The 24,845-nt window shown below is 46.0% G+C and overlaps 1 protein-coding gene across 1 annotated transcript in view; it reads left to right on the top strand.

The window, feature by feature from the left end:
- Positions 1–24,845, top strand: part of EXT2 (exostosin glycosyltransferase 2) — a 157,055-nt gene that overhangs the window by 18,402 nt on the left and 113,808 nt on the right. The window contains exons 4-7 of the mRNA XM_066362932.1: positions 1,034–1,150; positions 10,901–11,096; positions 12,900–13,039; positions 15,768–15,861. Of these exons, the coding sequence (XP_066219029.1) occupies positions 1,034–1,150; positions 10,901–11,096; positions 12,900–13,039; positions 15,768–15,861 (547 nt within the window). The remainder of the gene's footprint in view (positions 1–1,033; positions 1,151–10,900; positions 11,097–12,899; positions 13,040–15,767; positions 15,862–24,845) is intronic.

The following is a 24,845-nucleotide window of genomic DNA, read 5'->3' as shown; positions in this document are numbered from 1 at the left end:
CTGACCACCAATGAAACAGGCGCCCCTTCCAGAAGTGCGGTGGGGGCCGGATAAATGGCCTCAGGGGGCCGCATGTGGCCCGCGGGCCGTAGTTTGGGGACCCCTGCTCTAGTCAGTGAGTAGATGACTGCCCCAGCCAGTCTTCCTATGCAGACTTGTTGTTATTCCCATTATTGTAAATGTGTTCAAGACTAGGGAATGACTTTTGGGAGATGGGAATGGGATCTGAATAAGGTAGCAGAGGGGCTGTTCAGAGGGTGTCCTCTGGGCTGTGATATATATTCTTTCTAAATGGAAAGTAAGGAAAGACTACGAGGACCCCAGAGGAAGGCTGGTAGCTCAGAGACGGAATTCAGCTGATGTCCAGGAGATGTGATGTAAAACATTTAGCACAGTGTCTTTATGGGAAAATGACTAAGTAAACATTAGCTGTTGTTGATATTAAGAACCAAGTCTAGCCTGATCGGGCGGTGGCTCAGTGGATAGAGTGTCAGCCTGGGATGCAGAGGACCCAGGTCGAAACCCTGAGGTTGCGGCTTGAGCGCAGGCTCATCTGGTTTGAGCAAAGCTCACCAACTTGGACCCAAGGTCACTAGCTTGAGCAAGGGGTCACTTGGTCTGCTGTAGCCCCCCGGTCAAAGCACATATGAGAAAGCAATCAATGAACAACTAAGGTGTCGCAATGAAGAATTGATGCTTCTCATCTCTCTCCCTTCCTGTCTGTCTATCCCTGTCTGTCTCTCTGTCTGTCTCTGTCACAAAAAAAAAAAAAAGTCAATTCTAGTAGGTCCTTAAGTAATGTAATTTTGTTTAACTTCGTTTCCTTATAACATTGATGAGATGCAGTAAGAATTTAATTCTTGTTTATGTTGATTAACCTGTGGTAAAATTGATTTTGTTATATGTCATTTTGCTTAAAGTTATAGAACCTGTCTATGATGTTAAGTGAGGACTTAGTGTAGTCCTGTTCCTTTCTACAGAGCTTATCAGAATGAATACCTTCTTATTATTTAACAATTTTTTTTGCTTTCAGGGCTCTGTTGGCTGGCGGTGGCTTTTCTACGTGGACTTACCGACAAGGCTACGATGTGAGCATTCCTGTTTACAGTCCGCTGTCGGCGGAGGCGGACCTTCCAGAGAAGGGGCCAGGGTAAGGCGCATGCGCACTGCCAGGTGTGCTGTGCGATGCCTGCAGGACTCAGCACGGAGGGTGTCTCAGCAATCAGAGTGTCAGTTACAGGCCGGGTCCTTGGGGCGCCCCCCGTCCTGATCTTCCTCAGTGTCCTCTCAGTAAATGGGCAGTGCTGTTTGCCACGCGTTCCAAATCGGTCTGCGTGCTGTCCTCACCTCCTTCCTCTCTCTTACTTCTACAGCAAAAGAATGAGTCTTACTGATTCTACAACCTACATATTTCTTAGCTCTGTCTCCGTCTGCATGTCCTCGGCCCCCTCCCTGTGCCAGGTTATGGTCACTGTCCCCTTAGATTGCTGAAATGGCCTCCTGTTTGGTTTCCCTGCTCCAGTCTGACATGGTCCTTAGGATAAAGCACAGACTCCTTTAAATGTTTTTCAAGTCCCTCTGTCACTAGACCACTGTCTCTATCTCTAGATTTTGTTTTTTCTTTTAGTTCTTAGAACAAGCTTTGTTCTCTCTGCTTTTTCTGGATTACAACTCTTCATTGTCTGGAAATATATATTTTTCCATTGTCATCAGACTAATGACCTGCCCATATCTTAGATTTCAGCTTGAATACCTCCTATTCGAGGGGCACTTTCTTCACCCCTGGAATGATCTTTCTGCTCTCTGTTCCCATCACAAGTCTGCCCTTCGCTAGTGGACCACGCAGGGAGCCCTGTTGCAATGACTTGCTCAGAGCCTCTCCTTTGGATTTTGTAAGTGCAGTGAAGCTGGTGCCAGGTCTGGGCTGTAACTGCCATGTTCTCTGTGCCTGGCACGCGGTTGGCTCATGCTTTTGATGTGTGAGTGAGTAAATGGAAAGGGCGGACAGCATGCCGTGTGGGGCATTTTGTCTCCTGTTTTTCGCTGTGGTCTAAGTTGTGCTCATTCACGGTGAGACTCTCAGGGAGCTTGAAACAGACGTGATGAGAATTCTTCACTTGTGTGCCAAGAGTTCCCGTATGAAGATGCCTGCTTTGTACATTGCCCCTCGAAGTATTATGCTGGGTGAGATTGAAAAGCCCACATGTATATTTAGGCTTAGAAATGAGTCTCAAAGCAATAATTTGAGAACAACTGGAATCATTCTCAGAGCATCCCAAACTTCCCCTGAGAAGCCTTTATGGATTCTTTGTGAAGAGAACTTTTCCAAAGGGAACACCTTTCTCTCCTGTGTATGTGTGTCCTGCCAGGTAGTCTGGGACCAGACTGTGGAACTTACTTTACCCATAGCAAATTTTGTTATTTAGATAACATGTAAAATAGCTCAGGTGAGATGGAAACTTCTTTGCCTCTGCCCTTAGCAAATGCAGAGTAGTTCAAAGAGACTGGATCTTTCATGAACCTGTTGCTCAGAGCAACTTTCTGAAGATTTTTCTGTTAGTGGACTCCCAGAGTTAACTTAATTTATTTTTTTAATTGAGATATAGTTAATATATCATAAAATGAACAATTTTAAAATTTACCATTCAGTGAGTTTCTGAAAGTTGAGATATAATTAACACATAACACTGTGTGAGCTTTAGGTATATGGTGTGTTGATTTGATACAATTCTGTGCTTTTTTAGTATATTCACAAAATTGTACAACTATCATCATCACTACTATCTAATTCTGGAACATTTTCATCACCCCCAGAATAAATCCAAGTACCTATTAGCTGTCACTCTATCCTGCCCCTAAACTTTGTACCTACTGCCTCGAGCAGTACCACTAATGTACTTTCTGTCTCCCTGGATTTGCTCATTCTGGACATTTCATATAAGTGTGGTCATACAATATGTGACCTTCTGTGTCTTTTTTCACTTAGCATAATGGCTCAAGGTTTAGCCATTTTGTAGCATAGACTCAATACTTCATTCCTTTCTTGGCTGAATAGTATTTCATCATATGGATGGATATACCACTATACCACTTTTTATTTATCCATTCATCAGTTGACAGAGATTTGGGTTGTTGCTACTTTATAGCAGTTATGAATAATGCTGCTATCAACATTTCTGTAAGTTTTTGTGTAAACATATGTTCTTAATTCTCTTGGCTGTATACCTAGGAGTAGAATTACTGAGTCATGTGATCACTCTATGTTTAACTTTTTGAGAAACTGCCGGTTGCTTTCCAGAATGGCTGCACCATTTTAATTGCACCAGCAATGTATGAGGGTTCCAGTTTCTCCATAACCTTGACAACACTTGTTATTGTCTCTCTCTTTTTTTTTTTTTTTTTTTTGTGTGTTTTTCTGAAGTTGGAAATGGGGAGGCAGTCAGACAGACTCCCGCATGCGCCTGACCGGGATCCACCCGGCATGTCCACCAGGGGGCGATGCTCTGCCCATCTGGGGTGTTGCTCTGTTGCGACCAGAGCCACTCTAGTGCCTGGGGCAGAGGCCAAGGAGCCATCCGCAGCGCCCGGGCCAACTTTGCTCCAATGGAGCCTCAGCTGCGGGAGGGGAAGAGAGAGACAGAGAGGGAGGAGAGGGGGAGGGGTGGAGAAGCAGATGGGCACTTCTCCTGTGTGCCCTGGCTGGGAATCGAACCCAGGACTCCTGCACGCCAGGCTGACGCTCTACCACTGAGCCAACCGGCCAGGGCTTTGTCTCTCTTTTTTATTCTAGCCATCATAGTGGTTATGAGGTGATATCTTATTGTGGTTTTGATTTGAATATGTCTAATGATTAATAGTGTTGAGTATCTTTTCATGTGCTTATTGGTTATTGATATGACCTCTTTGAAAAAAATCTATTCAAATCATTTGCCATTTCCAAGTTGGATTTTGTTTTTATTGTTGAGTTGTGAGAATTTTTTGTGTAGTTTAGATATGATTTGCAAATATTTTATCTTATTCTGTAGGTTGTCTTTTCACTTTCTTGATAGTGTCCTTTGACACACCCAAATGTTTCTAATTTTAATGATCTCCAATTTATTTTTCCTTTGGTTCCTTGTGATTTTGGTGTCATACTTAAAAAACCATTGCCTAATTCAAGGTCATAAAGATTTATACCTATGTTTTCTTCTAAGAATTTAAAAGTTTTATCTTCTACAGTTTGGTTTTTGATCCATTTTGCGTTAATTTTTTACAGGGTGTGAGGTAGAGGTCCAACTTCATCGTTTTACTTGTGGATATCCAGTTGTCTTAGCAACACTTGTTGAAAAGACTGTTCTTTTTCCATTGAGTGATCTTGGCACCATTGTTGAAAATCAATGTGGGTGTATTTCTGGACTCTCAATTCTGCTCCTCTGGTATGTGTCTTTCCTTAGGCCATCACCCCATGGTCTTGATTACTATAATTTTGTAGCGAGTTCTGAAATTATTAAATTGATTCCTCCAATTTTTGTTCTTATTTTTCAAGGTTTTTTTAAAGCTATTTAAGGTCCTTTGAATTTTAATTACTTTTTTTTAAATCATGCAACTTGAATAAGTACAAATAAAAACAAAGATCTAAACTCTGTGTGTGTACAACTACAAAACTAAAACAAATTTGCAAATTAAATACAAACAAATTTACAAAATCAATTCAGATTAACATAACGTGATAGCTGGGGCTTTTTCTTTGAAACTGAATTGCATCTTTCAAGGTGAATATGGAGTTAATTTTTTTTGTGCTTGACATGCTTTTACTGTGGCATGCTGCATGGTGATATACTTCTCCATATTACTTTTTCTATTTGAACAATAGGAAACTTCCCTTTATATAGCATATTACGACATTATTATCTTTATCTTGTAGAGATGCGTGATTCATATTTTTCCCCAATATTTCATCATGAAAATACTCAAGCAGATAGCAAAGTTAAAAAAAATTGCAGCCCAGTAAATACAGACTTGAACACTGAAAAATACTTAGCAGTATTCATCATTAAATATGAGGAAAACATGTCTATAATACTTTTTTAGATCATCATAAGGTGAACATAAAAAAAAAAATCTTATGGAGAATTTATAGACCGGAGAAAATGATAGAGTTCAGTGGCGTGTTTCGAGGCTGGATTTCTATAAATTGGGAAAGGGTATTCTTTGTTAATACAGCTGTACCTTTGGGCTGGTACAAGTTTCTGTCGTGTACCTGATACCTTAATTTGGCATGATGTAGCACTAGACGTGATTAACTATTATGAGTAGAGATGAGTTGATTGAACTTGAAGCAAGTTTACTCCACCCCTGCTGCTTCTGTGAGCATTTACTTAAATTTAAATCAGTTGTGTGATTTTTGAGGTTTTTTTTTTTGTTGTTTTTTTTTTTTTTTTTAACCCTTTGCTTCATGTTTCCTTTTTATTTTCCTGAGGTTCTTCTGGAAATTGTTTAGTTCAGTTCAGTTCAGTTCAGACCTGGACTGAAGGCCAGTGTGGACCGACTATAGCTAGGCTGGTGGTTCTCAGCAGGGGAGGAGGATTGGTTTTGTCCCCCTGGGAACATTAAGTAATAGTTGGAGCCGTGTTTTACTGTGATGACTGAGGGGGTATGTGTGTCGGACCCCGAAGGCCTCCTTCAGTTTCAGTGATTTGCCAGAAGCACTCACGGGAGTCAGCATACAGTTGTACCCACTGTGTGATGTGCTACAGCAGTCGGATACAGAGCACAGTGAGCAGAGGGAAAAGCGCGTGGGGTGAAGTCCAGGGAAGCCCAGTGCAGTGCAGGCATGCAAGGGCCCCTCCCAGTGGCACCGCACAGGGTGGTGTAATTCCCCTGCAACAGGCTGTGACAGCATGTGTGCCGTGAGCCCACAGAGGCTCAGTGGGAGCTAATCACATGGGCAGTCTGTGTGGCATGTGCCAAAATTCCCCACTCCTGAAGGAAAGCAGGTGTTCAGTATAAGCCACATTGTTTGTACAAACAGTTTGGGCAGAGTCCTTATCAGTTCAAAGGATGGTGGGAAATCGCCCAAGTCGAAGTTCCCACACGCTGCCCAAGGGACATCTTGCAAAGGAGAACAGTCAGGCCTGCTGTGTCAAGTCAGCTCTGCACTGGGTGCTCCTGGCATCTTCTGGGTGGAGGCCAGGGATGCTACTAAACCTTTCCAGTGCTCAGCAACTCCCCACAACAGAGAATGATTGGATCCAAATGTCAGCAGCGTAGCGGTTGAGAGGCCTGGGCGGGGCGGGGAGAGAGCGGTGGAGACGGATCTGTCCCGGGCCCCTGACTTATAACTGCTTGAACCAACTTCTCTTTATTATCTTCTCTCTCTAGTGTAATCTAGCTCTTACATTGGTTTAGGACTCTTAGTTTTCTTCAGATTTAATCCAGGGCAGAGAACATACCAAAAAGAAAAGACATAGTAAAAACAAAGAACAAGTCACTCTGAACAGTAAAGATTATTTTTAAGTAATTTGTTTCAAAGACTTAATCTGCTGTATTGGCGGTATTTTCTTTGTGAATCTAAGTGTTGTACAATATGTCATTAGACTGAAATTAAGATCTTTAACTAGATCACTTGAGGTCTCAGGGGGTTTCTGAAGTCCCTGGCTCAGTGGTTCAGGAACTAGATGTGGACAGAATACATGATGCCGACACATACGTTGGAGGGCAGCAGAGGAAAGCTCCCGGCTGTACTGGGCATGACCCTCCCTCTGCTGGCCAGATGGCGGATTTCTACAACTGAACTCGAACCCGCATTTCCCCTGTAGTCCGCAGTATGGCCCTGCAGCTGTGGCATTTCTTTTATAAACAACACCCTGCCTCCCCCCCCCCCCCCCAAAAAAAAAAAAAAAAAAAAAAAGTAAAGGAAGAAAAGCTAAGGCAAAGACAGGCTCCATTCTCATCATCCTTTCCAGGGGCTGGGAGGAGGGGTGGGTGACCTCACGGCAGCATTTTGGATTTGTTGCTCTTTGTGAGAGTTACTTTTTAAGGGAATTCCCACATCTCTTGAGGGCTATCTAGAGTAGCAAGAGCTTTGCTTTTATTTTTATTTTAAAGCTCTCTCGATTTTTTTCAATGGGAAGCTGAGGGCTGTTGCTATTGATAGCTTCTTCTCACAGCTGTGCTGGCCTCAGCTGGAATTCTTGCCATGTTCTCTGTAAGAGGAACTAAATTGGGAGCTTACAACTGTTACTATTGAGGGAGACTTGAAATTCTCAGCATGATTTTACTTAAACTCAGATATCACACTGCTGGGAGGCAGCATGAAAATCTTGGCTAGTATTTTTAGCCCTTAAAAGAAAAACAAGTCTACCTGAACATTTCGTTTGCTAAAAACTGAAACGGGCATACTCCATCTTCCATCTGTCAGTTCAGGGAGAACCAGCAGGAACAGGGGGAATGTTTTCAGACTCTTGTTCACATTTTCAACAGAAATATGCACATTTTTGTTGAAAACAGAGTAGTGGGATCAGTGGGGACCACTGGTCCTGGTGACTCCCTGCTAGGCCACTTTGTTTCCTAACAGTGACGTCTAACCCAGAGTCTTGGTACTTGGGAGGTTTTCGGACACCACACATTAACATCTGTACTCATTTCTGCACCTGTGTAAGTGAACCTCTGTTTAAATGTATGTACATTGAAAGCCATGCGTTCCTATTGCTATCTCCAGTTCATATTTGCAACTCCCTCTCTGACAGTGAGGAATCTGGCTCCCATTATCCTCAAAATCTGATTTGATCAACCCTCTTGCATGTAACCAAAATTCTGTTGCTGCCACTGACCCCCACCACTGCACAGATGCCTCTTCCCTCACTCAGACTCCACAGCCCCCCATTGTGCTCCTCGTGCTGTCCCCGCCTCGCCACTCCCAAGCGTAGATATTCTGCTCACCCCGTCTGGGTTCTAACGGCCCACACTGGGGTGATACTACCAGTGCATCACCCTCCCCACAACGGGGGCCCCCTTTTCTGCCTGCCCAGGCTCAGACGCCGCTCTGGGGTTCCAGATGTCCTGCTGACCTCACTTGATCTCCAACATCCCATGCAGGGTGGCTGTAGCTACCTCTGCCCCTTCCCACTGTGCAGAGACCTCAGCCTCCCTTTTAGGGCTCTCATCCCTTGTGCCGGCCCACTTCCCTGCTCTTCCCCAAGCAGTAGGTCTCCTTGTGGGCCACCTTGTCATGGGGAATCGCCCTCTTCCTGCTGGGACTGCAACACTGCATCGTCCTGCATGGACACCCTCTCAGATGCCACCGTGTCTGTTCTTACTTACACAGCGTAGAGCACCCGCTTTAGGCTAGCAGCTCTCCTTAAATAGATGGTCTCCAGAAACACCAGCAGCTTCCATGGACCGGTGTTTTAGGAACTGGAAAGACCTTTCGAGGCCATGTAGCCCAACTTGATGTATGACTTTTCACTGTAATTTCTAAATGAGAAGTTTTCTGATTTGTAATAAAAATAACTCTTGCAACCCATTTTATTTTCAGATAGTTTTAACTGTTAACGTAGTTTTCCTGCTTATCCTGTGAGTTTGACTCGATTGCTTTTTCTGCTTTTTAAGCAGACAGATTGAGTACAGAAACTCTGTGAGGTGCCGTGTGAGTGCTCCCTGTGTCTGGTCTTCCCGTCACTAAGGCGTCCCTCTGGTAATGCATGCTTTCACAAAAGAAAACTTGTTGGGGCTCAGAGGTGGGAGTAGAAACCAAGAGTCTGTTTCATTGTCTAGAAGGCACACTTTTAGGTGTGAATATTCAGCATATTGTTCAATAAATTATACCTTAGGGGGAAATTGCCCAGGCTGAGAAGAACCATCTGTGTAGCTAATCCAGGTTGTGCCTGACGGGTGCTGTTCCATGTCCTTCTTGCCGCCACCAGCCTTACCCTGGCCCTGGGTCTGAGCTACCGTCCTGGGCAGTTCTAGCAAATAGAACTTCCTGCTTTGAGGTGGTGGTCTGTATTTGTGCTTCAGGCACTCACTAGCCACACATGGCCACTGAGCACTGGGAATGTGGGTAATATGACTGAGAAACTGAGTTTTTAATTTTAATTAATTTTAATGTAAATGGCCTGATGTGGCTAATTGCTTTTGGACGGTGAGGTTCTGGGGAATCTGCTTATTCCTTCTTTCCTCACTGTGGTGTGGGAAATGCCCTTTGCTTTTAGTTCAGCTGTACAAAGAAATTACCGAAAGAAATGGTTTGGGGATTTGTACGCAGTCTGGCTATGATGTGTTGCTCTGTTCTGGAGTTCAGGTAGCCAGTCTGGCTGGGCCATTGTCCGCCTTCTCTGCCCATTGCGCTGTGCGTTTTGGACGGAAGCTTCATGCTCAGTTAAAGATGACAGCCTCAGTTAGAGAATAATTGTATTATTTGGTAATGATTATATGAACCTCTAAATAAGTCTAAGAAACTAAAGAAAAATAAAACAATTACCCTTCCTTTCTCCCTAAAGCAAGGAAAGAAAAGAGAGGTGGTTCAGAGTATAGGCTTTTGGTCCTTTCTTATGAATAGACTTGTAGCCCTTGTGTTTTCCCTGGTCTGTAGCAGTTAGAGGTCAATTTTAGTGAGTACTGCTTCTAGGTGTGATGAGTATTTCATTTCTGCTTGGAACCTGCTCTATATTTTTCTTCTCTAGTGGTCTCTCAATCTGTGTAGTGTTTATGCTCTGTAACCTCTGTTTTCTGGGAGTCTTGCCTTCTAGGAGGGATTTACTTATCATCTACTCTCCCCAAGACTTTCCCCTTGCCTGACCAGGCGGTGGCGCCATGGATAGAGCATCAGACCGGGATGCAAACGACCCAGGTTCGAAACCCCAAGGTCTCTGGCATGAGCACAGGCTCATCCGGCTTGAGTGGAGGCTCCCAGCTTGAGTGTTTGATCATAGACGTGACCCCAAGGTCACTGGCTTGAGCAAGGGATCATTCGCTCTGCTGCAGCCCCCTTGTCAAGGCACATACCAGAAAGCAATCAATGAAACTAAGGAGCTGCAATGAAGAATTGATGTTTCTCATCTCTCTCCCTTCCTGTCTGTCTGTCTCTATCTGTCCTTCTCTTTGTCTCTGTCAAAAAAAAAAAAAAAGACTTTCCTCTTGACTTCTAGCTTACTAACTCTGTGTTCTCATTTTTATCTCTTATGGAGATCTAATGCCACTAGATTCTTGGGAATCTTTTCTTTTTAGCCTCCTTGCTACCCAGATGTGAAGGCTGATTCCATCCTCGGGTAGAGGTATTTTGTCCACTTGTTCTCCCTTCCCAGCGTGGTCTTCCTCCTGTCTGGGTGGCCCTCAGCACGGGCGCTTTCTTTCCCTGGGGCTCCTTCATAGCTGAAGGCTGCCACTCCCAGCCAGAGCTGGCCTTCGTCTCTTCCGGTGCGACAGCCAGCACGGCCCGTTAGGTTTCCTGCTTTTCCTGCCTGGAGGACGCGGCCAGCCCTCAGCCTCTTTGCAGATCAGAGAATCCCGTGTAACTAGTGAGAACATGTGGGTGTCTCTTCCCATCAGTTAACCAGTCACTCAGTTTCTCTCATGTTACACACACACACACACACACACACACACACACACACACACATTTATAGCATACTCTCTAAGCTTGGCATATTGTAAGCATTTCTCAAAACATTAAGAACTTTTCCCAAATAAAAATTTTAACTATCATAATATTTCAGAACCTGAGTGAATAATAGCTTACTCTCTTGCAGTGTATAATCTTTTAAGCATTCAGCCATGCTACAGATATTATCCCCCCACCCCAATCAAGAGACGTGAAGACTGCTGAGAAAACACTTATTGCTGCATGTTTACGGTCAGAGTTTGTCTTAACTTGGCTAACACACCAGCTGCAGCTCTCCAGTCGCCTTTTCCTCCTTGACAGTCCCCGGCGATACTTCCTCCTGTCATCCCAGATGTCCCTGCATCCCGAGTACCGAGAGGAACTGGCAGCCCTTCAGGACAAACACGGAGAGTCGGTGCTGGTGCTGGATAAGTGCACCGACCTCTCTGAGGACGTCCTTCCCTCGCGGAAGCGCTGCCACAGGCAGCAGGTCTTCGATTACCCCCGCGTGCTGCAGGTGAGTGCCGTGCCTCCCTCTCTCAGGGCTCCGCCGCGTCACTTCCACGGAGGAAAACTAACCCCGACAAACAGGAATGTTCTCCACTTGCAACTAGAATTCCCCGAGGCGAGATGAGCCGTAGTGCTGCTCTTCTCTGGGAGCGTAGACCTGCAGGTGCTTTGAGGTCTGGCGCATTGTTTGTGCAAAGCCGCTCGGCCTGTGAGTGTTCATACACCTTTCAGATACTCATTATACTTCAAAACTGCAGGTCTGATTTATGGAGAAGCCCATAGACGAAGCAGGCAGATGTATTTTGCTTTACCCCTGAATCCAAAAGCCAGTCAGAGAAAGCCTCTTCTGTAAGCAGCAGCTTGTGTCTGACTGCAGCCAGGGCAGTCAGCTCTTCCTGGGGGTGGAAGGGGTTATTTTTAGTCACCGTTTTGTCTTTGGTGTTTTGTCACCCTTGGCACATCCTGCTGGTGGCATGTCCTACACTAAAATCACAGGATGGCAGTACTTCCGTAACTGCCAGCAGAGCGGTCCCTTTGGGGATATTTTATAAGCAGGATATTTGACATTCCAAGGGCATGGGGGCTAGGAAAGGAGACATTGGGTTTTGTTCACTTAAGTATTTAAAATGCAGACAGGTTAGTTCAAGGAGAAATAGTGAGGAGCTGGTGCGATATATTTTTTTTAATCTCCAAAGAGAACTGGCCCATGCTGAGATTGTTAAAATACTTTCTCTTAGAAAGTGCTGCATCTCCTCTGGAATGTCTGACTGATAACAGCGGTGATGTGAACAGGAGTATTTATAGTAACCTTTGTCTAGACAGGAAAAATGGTTATCAGCACACATGTCCGCATCTGGACGCCGACTCTTCGGACCGGCAGAGCTGTCCACCTGCCCCTCTGGCCCATGACTGATTCTCTCCTCTGACTCGCTGCCTTTCTCATTTATCCCCGGAGGAGTTTGGCATATTGAGTTTCTTCACATTTTTTTCTAAACGTTATTTCTCTCTAGCTTTAAATATGAAATAGTCTGTCTTTTTTTTTTTTATATAAACTCCCCCACCTCCTGAAAAGGCAGAAGCTGGGAGGAACTGTGTTAGAGATAGGGTCTTGTCTTATTTTGGTTTACCTATTGCAACTGTTTTTATCTCCTGTGATTTTCTTATTTTTCCAAATGGTCCCTGTGTTGAGGGATTGAATGGGGAAGATATCTTTTGAGATTTTGCATTTTTTGATATATTTTCTTAAAACATCCCAGGTCTGTCTTAATGTGTTTTCAAAGGCATCACATTGATGAAATGAATATCTTCTCCATGCAAAGCACACTGCTCGATGCTGTGGAGAGTAGGAAGATGAAACAAGATTTGATACCTTCCTTAGGGAGGCCTCTAGTTTAGGGAGCCCGATATGCCCAGACAAGACAATCCTGTTACAGGTCGGCTGTAGTGAGTGTGGCGTCCAGCTCCTGTGCCCTGGTGTGTTGACCTAGGACGCTAGGGCCGAAACAGACTGGTCTGTGGGGAGTCAGATTGTTGAGTGTCCAGAGCAAGACTTAGACGTGTTTAAACATTTTCAGGATGCCAAGGGTGGGAGCACTGAAGTAACACTGAAGGGCAGGAATGTGAAATGTTGCAACCAGTTACCTTTTCAAGTGTTACTGGTGCGAGCTGTTATCTTTTAGCATCTGTGTGTCAAGATGCTGCAGTATTGCTGGGCGTCAGCCTTTGGGAGATCTTCGTGGTCTGCAGGGATCAGAGTGAGTGGGTCAGCAAAACTGGTGTGTAATCCCTTCTGTGGCTTCTGTTTTTGCAGGAGGCTACTTTCTGTGTGGTCCTCCGTGGGGCTCGGCTGGGCCAGGCGGTACTGAGTGACGTGTTACGGGCTGGCTGTGTCCCAGTTGTCATTGCAGACTCCTATATTTTGCCTTTCTCCGAAGTTCTTGACTGGAAGAGGTGGGTGTTACTTTCTAACTAACTTTACAGGAGTAGTCTCTGTGTATTAGGTTTTCGAAGCCCCCAAGTCATTGTAATGCATTCCTAGGCGTGAGAGCTGTTTGCTATGTTTTCCTTTGGGAGAGTCAGTCCATTGGCCTAGAGCAGAGGTTGGCTAACTGAGGCTTGTGAACCAAGTATGGCAGATTGCCAGTTTTTATAAATAAAGTTTTATCAAAACCCAGCCACACCCTTTAATTTTTACATATTATCTATGGCTGTTATGGTGTTACAGTGTCAGAGTTGAATAGTTGCAACAGATTATCTGGCACAGAAAGCCTGACTATTTCCTCCTTGGCCCTTTACAGAAAGCATTTTCCAACCCTTGGCCAAACACAGTGGTTTGTAGAGCCTGCAGAGTATACGTACTGGAGAACTTTTTAAATGCCTTTTTTAAATGCCTGGGCTTTGTCCTCAGGAATGCTGAATTTTAAAGCTGCCAGGTATGGTTTGTAACCCTAGTTGAGACCCACTGCTCTAGTCTTTACTGAATTTGCATAATGTGACTAGCTGGAGGTGGAGTCCTCCATGTGGTGAAAGCTCAGAAACAGTCCCAGGTACAGAGACGGGCAGATGGGGTTCTGCTTGGTGTGGCTGTCAGTGCTCCAGTGGACAGAATAGCCCACAGCCCCGCGTTATTTTATTTCCCTAGGACTTGGGAGGTTAAAGAGTATTGAAAATTAGTTGTTGTTTTTTTTGTATATACTTCTCAGGCTTGACTTGGTCTTAGATGCTTAATTGCTTTCTCCATTCCCAACTCTTTCGATATTTCTATCCAAGTCTGATCACTACAGATATTTGGATAATTTAAGTAGCATTCATCTATGTGTATGTGTATTCATTTATTCATTTCACATTTATTGGAAAGCCTACTGTGAATAATATAGTCTGTGCTATTAAGGAAGTTAGAACTTAGTGAGGAAGACAAACCAGTTGTAACATTATGTGTTAAGTGCTCTAACAGATGCAAGCAGGGGGCGACGGAGCCCAGAACAGAAGAGGGAGCTTTAATCAGCCTGGAAGAGGAGGGTATGCGATTCTTTGTGTCTTAGAGCAGTGACAAGTCACTTCCAGTCATTTATATCTCCACGAAAACATGTGTGCCTTCTTGGCCAGGTCTGTGTCAGGTATGGGGATACAAAGACATCAAGGTCAGGCCTTATCTCCGCGAAGCTCTCAGTCTGGGGCGGGCAGACAAGTAAACCAGTTACTACCAGATACTGCGATGAGCCACAGCCCTGGCTGGGGGTGCTCAGAGAAGAGTGAGAGGCGCACGATTGCTGGCGTGGAGATGGTGAGGGCTTTACAAAGGCAGGGACCCTGAGCTGAGTCCGAAAAGATACTTTTATGAGAAGCTAGGTCTGCTTGGGCAGTTGAATTATGGGTAAGTGGTGGAAGGGCTCTGGATTTGGAGTCAGAAGGCCTGGCTTCAGAGAACCAGTTCTGTTACTGGCTAGCTTTGTGATCTTGGCAAATCGTTTAATCCTCTTTGAGCTTCAGTTTTTGCATCTGTGTAGTTGAAATCATGTATTTATTTAACAAATATTTATTAAGTGCTAACTGTGTGTGCTAAGCAGTGTACCAGATGCTCAGGATATGATGGTGAGTGGAACTAGGCATGGTTTCCATCCCGATGGACTAGTCGGTTGTGAGGAGGGAGCTTCAGACGTTAATAAATTAATTGTACAAAGTAAATGACAAACTCTGCTGGATGCCATGAGGGGTAAGCAGGGCTGAGCCCCTTTTCCCTTACCCACTGTGTCTCGTCTGTCAGCAGGTCCTGTGGCTCCCCCCATCACTCTCATCACTTCCTCCCTCGTTGCAGCTCCTGCCCAGACCTGGTGGTGGCCTCTAGCTGTCCCCCTGCTCCCGCTCTTGCAGGTGGCAGTGTGTTCTAACACTCGGCAGAGTGATCCTGTTAGAACATAATCGGATTGTGTCATGCTTTACCTAAAACCGCCTACGGCCCTTCTGTCTCGGTGAAAGCCCACTGTGGCCTGTGGGCCCTGTCTGCTTTGCTGTGATGCTCCCTGCCCGCTTCTCTTCACCTCCTGGGCCCCTCCGTCTTTTCTCCTGCTCGCCAGCCGCACTGGCCTCTTTGCTGTTGTTGGAACATTCCTGTCACACTGCTGTCTCCGCCTTCTACTTGTTGGTCCTTCTGCTCTGACGCTCTTCCCTCAGGCCCTGTCACAGCTCTCTCACCCCCGGCCACCCTGCCTGCTTTGTCCACTGTCGTGTGCCGGGACCTAGCTCCTGAGAAGTTCTCTGTAAATCCATGCGGAGTGCATGAATGGGTCTGGTAGGCAGTCTAGCTAAAGAAGTCATGGCTAATTCAGAGTGGGCGTGGGGAGTAAGGAATAGGGTGCTGGGTGGGTGGAACGTCACACGCAGAGGTCCTGTGGTGGGCAGAGCCGGGTGTGTTCGGGTGCCTGAAGGGCGCCCGTGTGGCTGGAGCTCACTGGAGCGGACAGAAGACGTGTGTGGAGTGCGTGGGCGGTGAGCCGGGGGCAGTGAGAGAGCCCCTTTGAGAAGGGCGGCCACGAGCAAGGGAGGAGAGGGCTGCTCACTGGCAGGAAGGGGGCTGAGGGAGGTGTGTTGTTTCCGCTTGTGAGGATTAAACCAGACCATGCGTGGAGCAGTGCTCTGTGGGGGGCGTAATGTCTGTACATTGTTCCCCTACTGTCTCCAGAGCGTCCGTGGTTGTGCCAGAAGAGAAGATGGCAGACGTGTACAGTATTTTGCAGAGCATTCCCCAAAGACAGATTGAAGAGATGCAGAGGCAGGTAAGAGGCCACGCAGCCCTGTCGGGGAGGTGACCTGAGGTGTCAAGGGTGGCCTGGACCGCGTGGGCGCAGAGCGACGGCAGCGGGGTGTGGGGTGTGGGAGCGGCTTCCCTTCCCCCCTCCGTCACCGGACCAGACGGGAGGGAAACAGTGCCGAGTAAGTGGTCAGGTAAGGTTTGCTATAGAAACTCTCCGAAGTAAAAATGCTTCTGAGGTAAGCCTACTGCGATTTTAGGGCAGACCCTGGCGGTGTGTTCAGGGCGCAAAGCTGAGCCTTTTTGGAAGGTTGTTTCCACAGTACATGATAGTTTTGGTGGTTAAGACAACCACGGACCCCTGGGCATCACGGGGTGGTTCTTCTGAGTGGCCATTCACCTTGAGAACGTTGTCGTATACGCTGGCCTAGGCGCTCCGTTCCTTTCCCCTCGGACATCCCCACGCTCCTGCTTCCCTTTCCAAGTCCTCGTCCACCTCCGCCGCCCCTTCCCTGGGCTGCTCTCTACTGACCAGGGCACTCCACGGGGTGTTCCATTTAGTCCTGCTTTCCTTTCTCCTGAAAAAAAATTAAGTTGGGCTTAAATGTTTGACGGGTTCTCAGCATTAGGTACGTAACTGTCCCACAAATTCCGTTTTCACTCCCCTCTCAGGCAGAGTGCCTGTATTTGACCTTGCCCAGAGAATTGGTCTCGGGAGAATGGGTCTCGGGCCCGTGTCTGGGTGAGGGCAGGGCGATCATCCGGATGAGTGGAATGGGGGCGGGGGGGGGGGTCTGGGCTTCTAACCGCTTCGTAAATACATTCAGTCCTGTCCTGTCTTTAGCCCTGCCCTCCCCCCACTTGGGGTTCTGCAGCGGAACTTGGGTCTCTCTCAGCTGATCTAGGGTGCAGCTCTCATGGGCCTGTAGGGTCAGCTACCGTTCTTCCTGCTTTTCAGCTTCCACGTGGTCTTGCTATTAGCCTCGTCTGCCATTCTCTTTATCTTAGAGCGATTATGCCTTAATTTTTTTTTTTTTAGGGAGATAGACTCCTGCATGAGCCTCAGTTGGGATCCACCCGGCAACCCCTGTTGGTGCTGATGCTTGAATCTACCGAGCTATCCCAGCGCCCGCGGCCTGTGCTCAAACCAATTGAGCCATCGCCTGCAGGAGGGGAGGCGGGAGGGCATGGGGAGAAGGAGGGGAAGAGAAGCAGACGGTCACTTCTCTTGTGTGCCCTCACCAGGAATTGAGCCTGGGACGTTCATATGCCAGCCTGACGCTCTGTCAACTGGGCAAACCAGCCAGGGCCTATTATGCCTTAATTTAAAGAAATTCCTCTTGATTGTCATTTCAGGGTTTTAGGAAAGATTGGAAGTTAGTGGATGTGTTCAGGCCACCCTCTTTATTATGGTACTGAGCTTCTTAAACCCAACCAAAGCGGATCATGTCACACAGTAAGGAAGTCTGTCGGTCCTTACTTCAGGCTGCCTGTGTTGAGTGCCAGTGGCTGGTGACTAGTTCTGAAGGCCGAGGACTTGCCTTCTCCGGGCCTCGGCAGCCTCATCTGGCACACGGTTTGGCATTCTGATTTGAAAACAAATCACAGGTTGGTTTCCGCGTCCCCGTCGATTTCTCACAGCATACTCGTGTTCTTTTGAATTACTTTACTGCTGACATCATTTGAATTTTAGCAAGTGAGAAAATAAGTCTAGAACTCTCTAGAATCTTGATCTAAACCTGTGGTTCTTTCAACTTGTGTGGAAGGAAGTGCTGTTTCAAGAGTCCTGGTGTTTGTGCTCTTTGTGTTTCTCTTTAGTCTGTTAGCATAACTAGGGAATCACCTGCTAAATGAGATGCCACCTTTTTTACTAGACTTTAGTCTAAGAAGAAAGACCGGGGAGAACCCACCCCCTTCGGGTCCGGAGAGAGAAGCCTTTGGTTTCTGGAGCAGGGTCTGGTTTGGGCTAGCTCACAGATGCCGCAGTCACACAGGCGCGTGGTGGGAACCACAGGTCTGAGACACGCCTGCTGGGCATTTTCAGTGGCAAACGCAGAATCATAGAGCCTTTGAGAAGGAATGAATAAACGTCATTTCAAACAGCGTACTTTCAGGTTATTTGGGTTCAAAGAGGCACACTTGGAGTCAAAAGACTTGGGTTTGAGCCCTGGCTCTGTCCCGATTAATTGTGTGACTATGACAAGTCACCAAAGCGCTTGGGCTTTCATTTCCTCATTTGTGAAATGAAGGGGTTGGCCAGGTCATTTCTCATTTTCCGTTCAGCTGTTTGAAAATTCTATAAAACTCTTGTCCTTAGCAGGACTGTTACTCTCTTTGATAACACTAATAATGAAGGTCATCTCTTCTGAACACCTCTAGTCATGAGGGCGCTTTACCTCCTCTGGTGCTGATACCCTACTTGATGTCAACTTGCAAAAGGTCAGTTGTGGCACCTTCCTGCCTCCCTTTCTAAACCTTTCTTCTGCTTTCTTTCTTTCTTTTTTTTTTTTTTTTTTTTGAAGCTGGAAACGGGGAGAGACAGTCAGACAGACTCCCGCATGCGCCCGACCGGGATCCACCCGGCACGCCCACCAGGGGCGATGCTCTGCCCACCAGGGGGCGATGCTCTGCCCCGCTGGGGCGTCGCTCTGCCGAGACCAGAGCCACTCTAGCGCTTGGGGCAGAGGCTAAGGAGCCATCCCCAGCGCCTGGGCCATCTTTGCTCCAATGGAGCCTTGGCTGCGGGAGGGGAAGAGAGAGACAGAGAGGAAGGGGGGGGTGGAGAAGCAAATGGGCACCTCTCCTATGTGCCCTGGCCGGGAATCGAACCCGGGTCCCCCGCACGCCAGGCCGACGCTCCACCGCTGAGCCAGCTGGCCAGGGCCTCTTCTGCTTTCTGATGCTCATTTTCTCTGTGCTACTTTCAGACCTGAAGCACCCTGTCTACTGCAGTGCCCCGTTTAGTCTGGCTTCCCTTTCTCTGAGTATTCTGTGTTCCAGAAATGACCTCTTTTCTTCTCCCAGCCCCACATTTCTAGACTGGACTGATCTCTACTAGAGGTGAGATTATCTAGTTGAAGTAATTCCCAGATAGGTAGACAGGATGACTAGGTTTAGCCACTAGAAGCCAATAGCACACCGTTATCCCAACTTGTGACAACTAAAGATGTCTCTAGACATTGCCAGATGTCCCCTGCGGGACGAAATTGTTCTTTTGGTAGGGAGAGTTCTTCTGTTCTGTAGGACCCTCTCCAGATGACGCCAGACATTTTGCCCTCTGTTTACCATCCATCAATTAAACCTGGCCTTGGCAGGAATAACAACAAACAGCATTCACTTTAGTGAATTCTCTTTGTGGAGGTCAAATTTGGATCTTTTTGTAAGACAGGCATAAACTTTTAGGTAAAAACTCGTTGCCTTGGTAGGTGACGCCATTGAGCTGCTGGTTGGTGCCAGAGTGACCTGAGACTGAGGGACAGAGTGGTGAGCTCTTGCCTCAGTTCTGAGCCCCGCAGAACAAGCTTCAGGAGCTGCATGGACAGCTGTGGCCAGCAGAGGTCTCCATCCACTTTTAAGTAACTCATTTTCCTTCTGACCTTTTCCGTGTTTCCAAGAAATCCTTAATCCTAAATGGCATGAGCTGCTCTGCTGGTTCACTGACATTGTTCTCATAGCCACTTTAGGGACAAGTTCTTTCAGACGAGGAAGAAGGAGTGCTCAGCACAGGATTTTTTTCCTCCTAGAATGGATAGAGCTAAAGCTTCTGAACTGACCGCAAGAATATCGAGTGGAATCGTGGGGATGAAGTATCATGGCACCATTTTGCAGCTTAGAGTTCAGAAGCAGGAAGGCTACGATCTGACCCGTGCACACCATGGTCAGAGTCTGACCGTGACTTGGGGGTGACCATGCGCCACGCAAGGCTGCAACACGTTGTGCCCGACAAGAGGGAGTTACATTTTCCTCTTCCCCTTAGGTGTGGTAGTGAAGCAGCCACAGTGTTAAACATGAGGCTAGAACCTAAGGTAAGTAAGAGCTGTAGTTAAGCTAAGATTCTGAAGAAAAGTACAACCCCTGGCTCTGTTACTTGTTCCTGAAGGGCAACAACGAGCGTGTGGTGTGTGTGGCATTGGAAAGGCTCGGAGCGGCTTATCGTTGTTTGTTTGTGGTAAGTTAAAAGCTAGTTCCTCCAGTTAACAGAGGATGATAGTTATAACAGTATCAGTTGGCTTTTTATTGTCCTCTGAGCTAAATTTAGTGAAGCCCAGTGTTAATTGTTTTTTCCCCAGGGGAGCTGAGGGGAGGTAATAAGAAATCTGTGATCCTCACTTGCAAAGGTCTAACAGTCATCTTGTGGACATATGGGCAGAAGCACAAAGAAAGTTGAGAAAGATGGTGCAGATTTCCTGAAGTACACGAGGGGTCTGAAATGGAAGGAAGAAGTGTGAGACAAGGATCGATTTATTGGAGAGGCAGCATTTGTGGAAGGCCTTAAAGATGGAGTCCCGTCAGTCATCTCTCTCACAACGGAAGGCAGAAAGAAGTATGCAACTGAATATTTTCTGTAGTCAAATGGAACATTCATATCCCACTCTCCCTTGAATCACAGTGAGAAAGAAAGCAATCTAGGACCTTGGGAGGTTGGAACGACACTAGACTGTAGTTAGAAGTGTTTGTGTGGATAGGGGAGAAGGTGTAAGTGGATCCCCAGTTTATCTGTTGAGTGGAGTTTCCAAACGTTGTTTTATTGGTCAGTGGCTCCACCCGCAGTGACCTCTAACCTCAGCCACATTGGGAGGTGGAAGTCAGGAGCCTGCCTTGCCTTTGAACTCTTCTTTGTACTCAATTGACTGGGAGCCTTTGAGGTGGCAGAAACATTCAGCATCTTTCTCTCACCTTTAACGCTTGGGTGAGTTAAAATGCCAGTTTCTCTTCAGCCTGTTGCACTGACTCAGCTCAGTTTGCCTTTGTATTTCCCTGCCTCACGTACCAAATAGTAGGGCTGCAGGGGTGTACTTGAAGAAATGGGCCGATTAGGTAAAAGACAAGACGCTTCTACTTGAGAAAATAAAGCCAGGCATGCGGTGCCATCACCTGCCCAGCCTGTAGTTAGGCCTTGCTGTGGTTAAGGAGCAAGCAGAGCGGCCCGCAGAGACCAGACGCAGAAGAGCAGGTGTGTGTGCACACAGCCCGTGCGCCTCTTCCCCAGGAGAGCCCCTGAAACTAGGCTCTCGCTTTCTCTTGCTCATACTACAGGATTTCAGCACAGTGGATTGCCCGGTTTCCATAGCCGTCGTAGTGTAGAAGTCTCACATTTGAAGGGATGAGAGACTGCAAGAGAGAGTCTGAGATGGTTCCCCTGCCAGCCTGGCATGAATTGAGAAGGCGGAAAAACTCGTCTCTCCGCACACTGGATGTACGGTGGACAGCTTTGCTGGCTTCTCTGTGTCACTGTATTCAGAGTGTATCATTGTAAGATGGTACAACCTTTTAATTCAAAGAAGTGATGTTTGTTTGTTTTTCATATTTTGGTTTTCTGACATCCAGTTGACTCTTACATCAGTTTGAACATTGAATATAGTTTTTTTTCTTCCTCCTAAAGCTGTTATTGATCCTTCAAGTCGAGGAAATATGGAAATTGCTATTTCTTGTGATGCCCTTGTATCTTTAAACAAAGGTTTAAATCAGTGATTTTCGACCTTCAGTCTGCCAGAAATCTTGTGCTGGTCCACAACACCAGGGTGGTTAGCTTGCATTTCAAAATTTCTGGTGGACCGGCACCATGGCACCAGAGGTTGAAAACCACTGGTTTAAATTTTCTTTTTGATTGATTTTAGAGAGACAGCAAGAGGAAGGGAGAGAGACAGAGAGAGGCATTCATTTTTTCATTTATTGTTCCACTTAGTTGTGTGTTTTTTGATCACTTCCCATATGTGCCCTGACTGGAGATCAAATCCACAAGCTTGGAGTTTCAGGCGATGCTCTAGCCCATTAACTCTCAACCTTTTTACACTTGGGGTCTGGTGAAAATAAGAGAATTATTTCAGGGATTGCTAAGGCAGAAATTACCCTGAGTATAAGCAAATTTGATTAAGATCATTGGGTCTGTAATCTTCATACAATAGCAGAGAGGTTAACTCTTTCGTGGGCCATTGCGAAATTTCTGGTGGACCTGTCCACAGGCCAGCCATTGAAAACCACTGCTCTAACTGAGCTAACCAGCCAGGGCCTAAATGGTTTAGTATATATATGAAAATATTGGCTCATACATTTTATAAAGTTTTCTACCTAAAATGTTTAAGTTTTTACTTTTAAGAAGTGTTTTTGTGATTCACTTAAAGGTGTAAACCCTCAGATGTCTAGGAACGTCAGCAGCCCAGAAAGATGTATTCTCTGAGAAGTTCCTTCTGCTGGCAGCCTGACTGTTATGTCCATGGACAGTTAGATAGCAATCTGTGTCCACTTCTCCCTCACCGCCCCATCCCCAATACACAGCAGTTTACTAAGCAAATTCTTGAACTGGGATAGTGAGATAGACAGTTGGAAGAATCAGGTGAACTTTTTTAATGTGAAGAAACTGAAGATAAAGAGACGTAAAGTAATCCTCCCAAGACCGCACAATATGTGAGGGACAGACAGGGAAGCGCAGCCACTTCTGCTGCACACACATTATTTAAATTACTGTGTGGCCTGGATTGAGGCGAAAATTCAGGATGTACTTCCCAATAATTCAAGCTAACTGCTTATTAGTCTTTAAGCAGTGATTATTTGAGACATTTAGATTGGACACCTCCCTGGAATTATATTACAAAGACTGTGGAAGAGATTTCACTTCTAATTTCCAGGATCGATATTGTAATGCCTGTCACTCTCATCTCCCCCGCCCCCGACTATGAAATTGAGAATTTTTTATATATGTGAACTGAGCTCTCAAGGCTTTATAAAATGCCTGATACTGCTGCCTCCCTTTCTCCCCCCACACTCCACTTCCAACCTGCCACGCCAAGCTGCGCTTCTGCTTTTGTACTTGCCTGAGAAAAAGGTATTGGATTGCTTACCCTTAAACGAAACACACTGACCCGGTCCCTGGAGTTCTTCCTGTGGAGCAGACAACCATGGTTCTGATACAAAGCCCTGCTTCTTGGCCAGTGGGAGAGCCTTGGGGATGAGCGTAATCAATTTATGGGATATTTGAATTTCATATTTTTCAAAAACACTGTACACTCTGTGTTTGGGTTTCCCTGAGTGCATAAATCCATATTGTGAAGGAGACTGGCCGCTGCGTGTTGTTTAAAGCGGATAAAAAGGACTCCTTTAATTGGAACTCTTAAGGAAGGGTATTTCTATGTGTTTTAACATTTTCCCCCAACTTTAGTATTAAGAACCTATTGGAAAAAGGCTTTTGCCAAGTATCTGATGAGAAGCCAAGAAAAGCTCTTTAATAGAACTGTCTTAAATTTATAGTGCACTAGGGCCTGTAAATAAATTTTCTTGTCTTTAAGGTTTGGGCTGATTTGCAGTTATTTTGAATGGCTTCTGAGATTTAAGTCCTCGCAGTCCAGATGGAGGAGCCATAAGCTGCTTTCCTTGGCAGCCTTGGCAGCCCTGTCCGGGGCAAGTCTGTGAGTGCTCCCTTATCTCTCTGGGATGCCAATGTTAATTGTTCTTATGACTTTTCCTAGAGCAGCTTGCCTAACTCTTCTCTAAATTTAAGAGAATTATAGGCCTTAATTTCTTTTTTTTTTTTAGATTTTATTTATTTATTTTTAGAGAGTGGGGGAGAGAGAGATAGAGAGAGAGAGAGGAAGGGGTTAGAAGCAGGAAGCATCAACTCAGAATGGTTGCTTCCTGTGTGTGCCCAGGGTTTTGAACCGGCGACCTCAGTGTTTCCAGGTTGATGCTTTATCCACTGCGCCACCACAGGTCAGGCTAGGCCTTAATTTCTTTATAAAATTTTTTTTTATTAAAGATTTTATTTATCCATTTTAGAGAGGAGAGAGAGAAGGGGGAGGAGCAGGAAACTTCAACTTGTAGTAGTTACTTCTCATATGTGTCCTGATTGGGTAAGCCTGAGGTTTCAAACCAGCAACCTCAGTGTTCCAGGTTGATGCTTTATCCACTGCGCCACCACAGGTAGGCTAGGCATTAATTTCTAATGCAAACCAAATATGTCTTAAGCGCCAACTTTATTGCTGATTGTACGGGCATGTTGAGGTAGATTTAAAGGGGGGGGGGAATCCTGTCTTTAAGAAAGCCCTCAAGGCTGATGGGGACAGTACAGTTATATACAGATGAAATGCCTGAAGTGCTGGGCTGCTCCTGGTGGGGGAGGGGTCAGGAATGGATCAGGAGGTGAAAGGCATATTCAACACTGGGTAGTCTCAGATCAGAAGAGAGGATGGTGCTCGCTCTGTTATTAGCACCCTGACCTTGGGGGGGGGGGGGCTTCTGTGAGGAAGTCTCAGTAGGTACGATGGAGGCGCTGGGGGCGGGGAGACTTTGAACACCAGCAGAGAACTCTGTAGAGAATTAGAAGGAAAGGATAGTAAATGACAAGTAAAGAGTAATGAAAAGATGAGTGATGAAAGGGAAAGCAGGATCAATTAAGGAGATTTAGAAAAAAAAATCAAAGAGCTGGAAGGGACCTTAGAAAATATTCAACCCTTTCCTCATATTTTACAAATCACAAGTGAGCCCCCGAGTTTAAGTGATGTTGTTAGGGCCGGACCGAGCCCAGCTGGAACCCAGGGCCTGACTCCAGCCTGGTGATTTCTTTTTCATTGTCACGGCAGTATTTTCCAGACTGAGGGCCGTGATTCATTCGTTACCCGTGAATTTAAATCAGTGGTTCATGACTGGCATCTTATTTTTTAAAAATGAAATATAATAGAAAGGAAAATACCATCCTATTACATAGTAAGGGTAAATATTTCCTGAAAACTTCGTTTCAGTTATATATATGTGTGAGTAGTAAGTTGCAGTATAAAATGTGCTTATGTGTTTCTTAGT

The sequence above is a fragment of the Saccopteryx leptura genome, chromosome 1 (genome assembly GCF_036850995.1).
Source record: "Saccopteryx leptura isolate mSacLep1 chromosome 1, mSacLep1_pri_phased_curated, whole genome shotgun sequence".
Classification (NCBI taxonomy): Eukaryota; Metazoa; Chordata; class Mammalia; order Chiroptera; family Emballonuridae; genus Saccopteryx; species Saccopteryx leptura.
The sequence above is the reverse complement of the archived record's forward strand: the minus strand, read 5'-3'. Positions and strand labels throughout refer to the sequence as shown.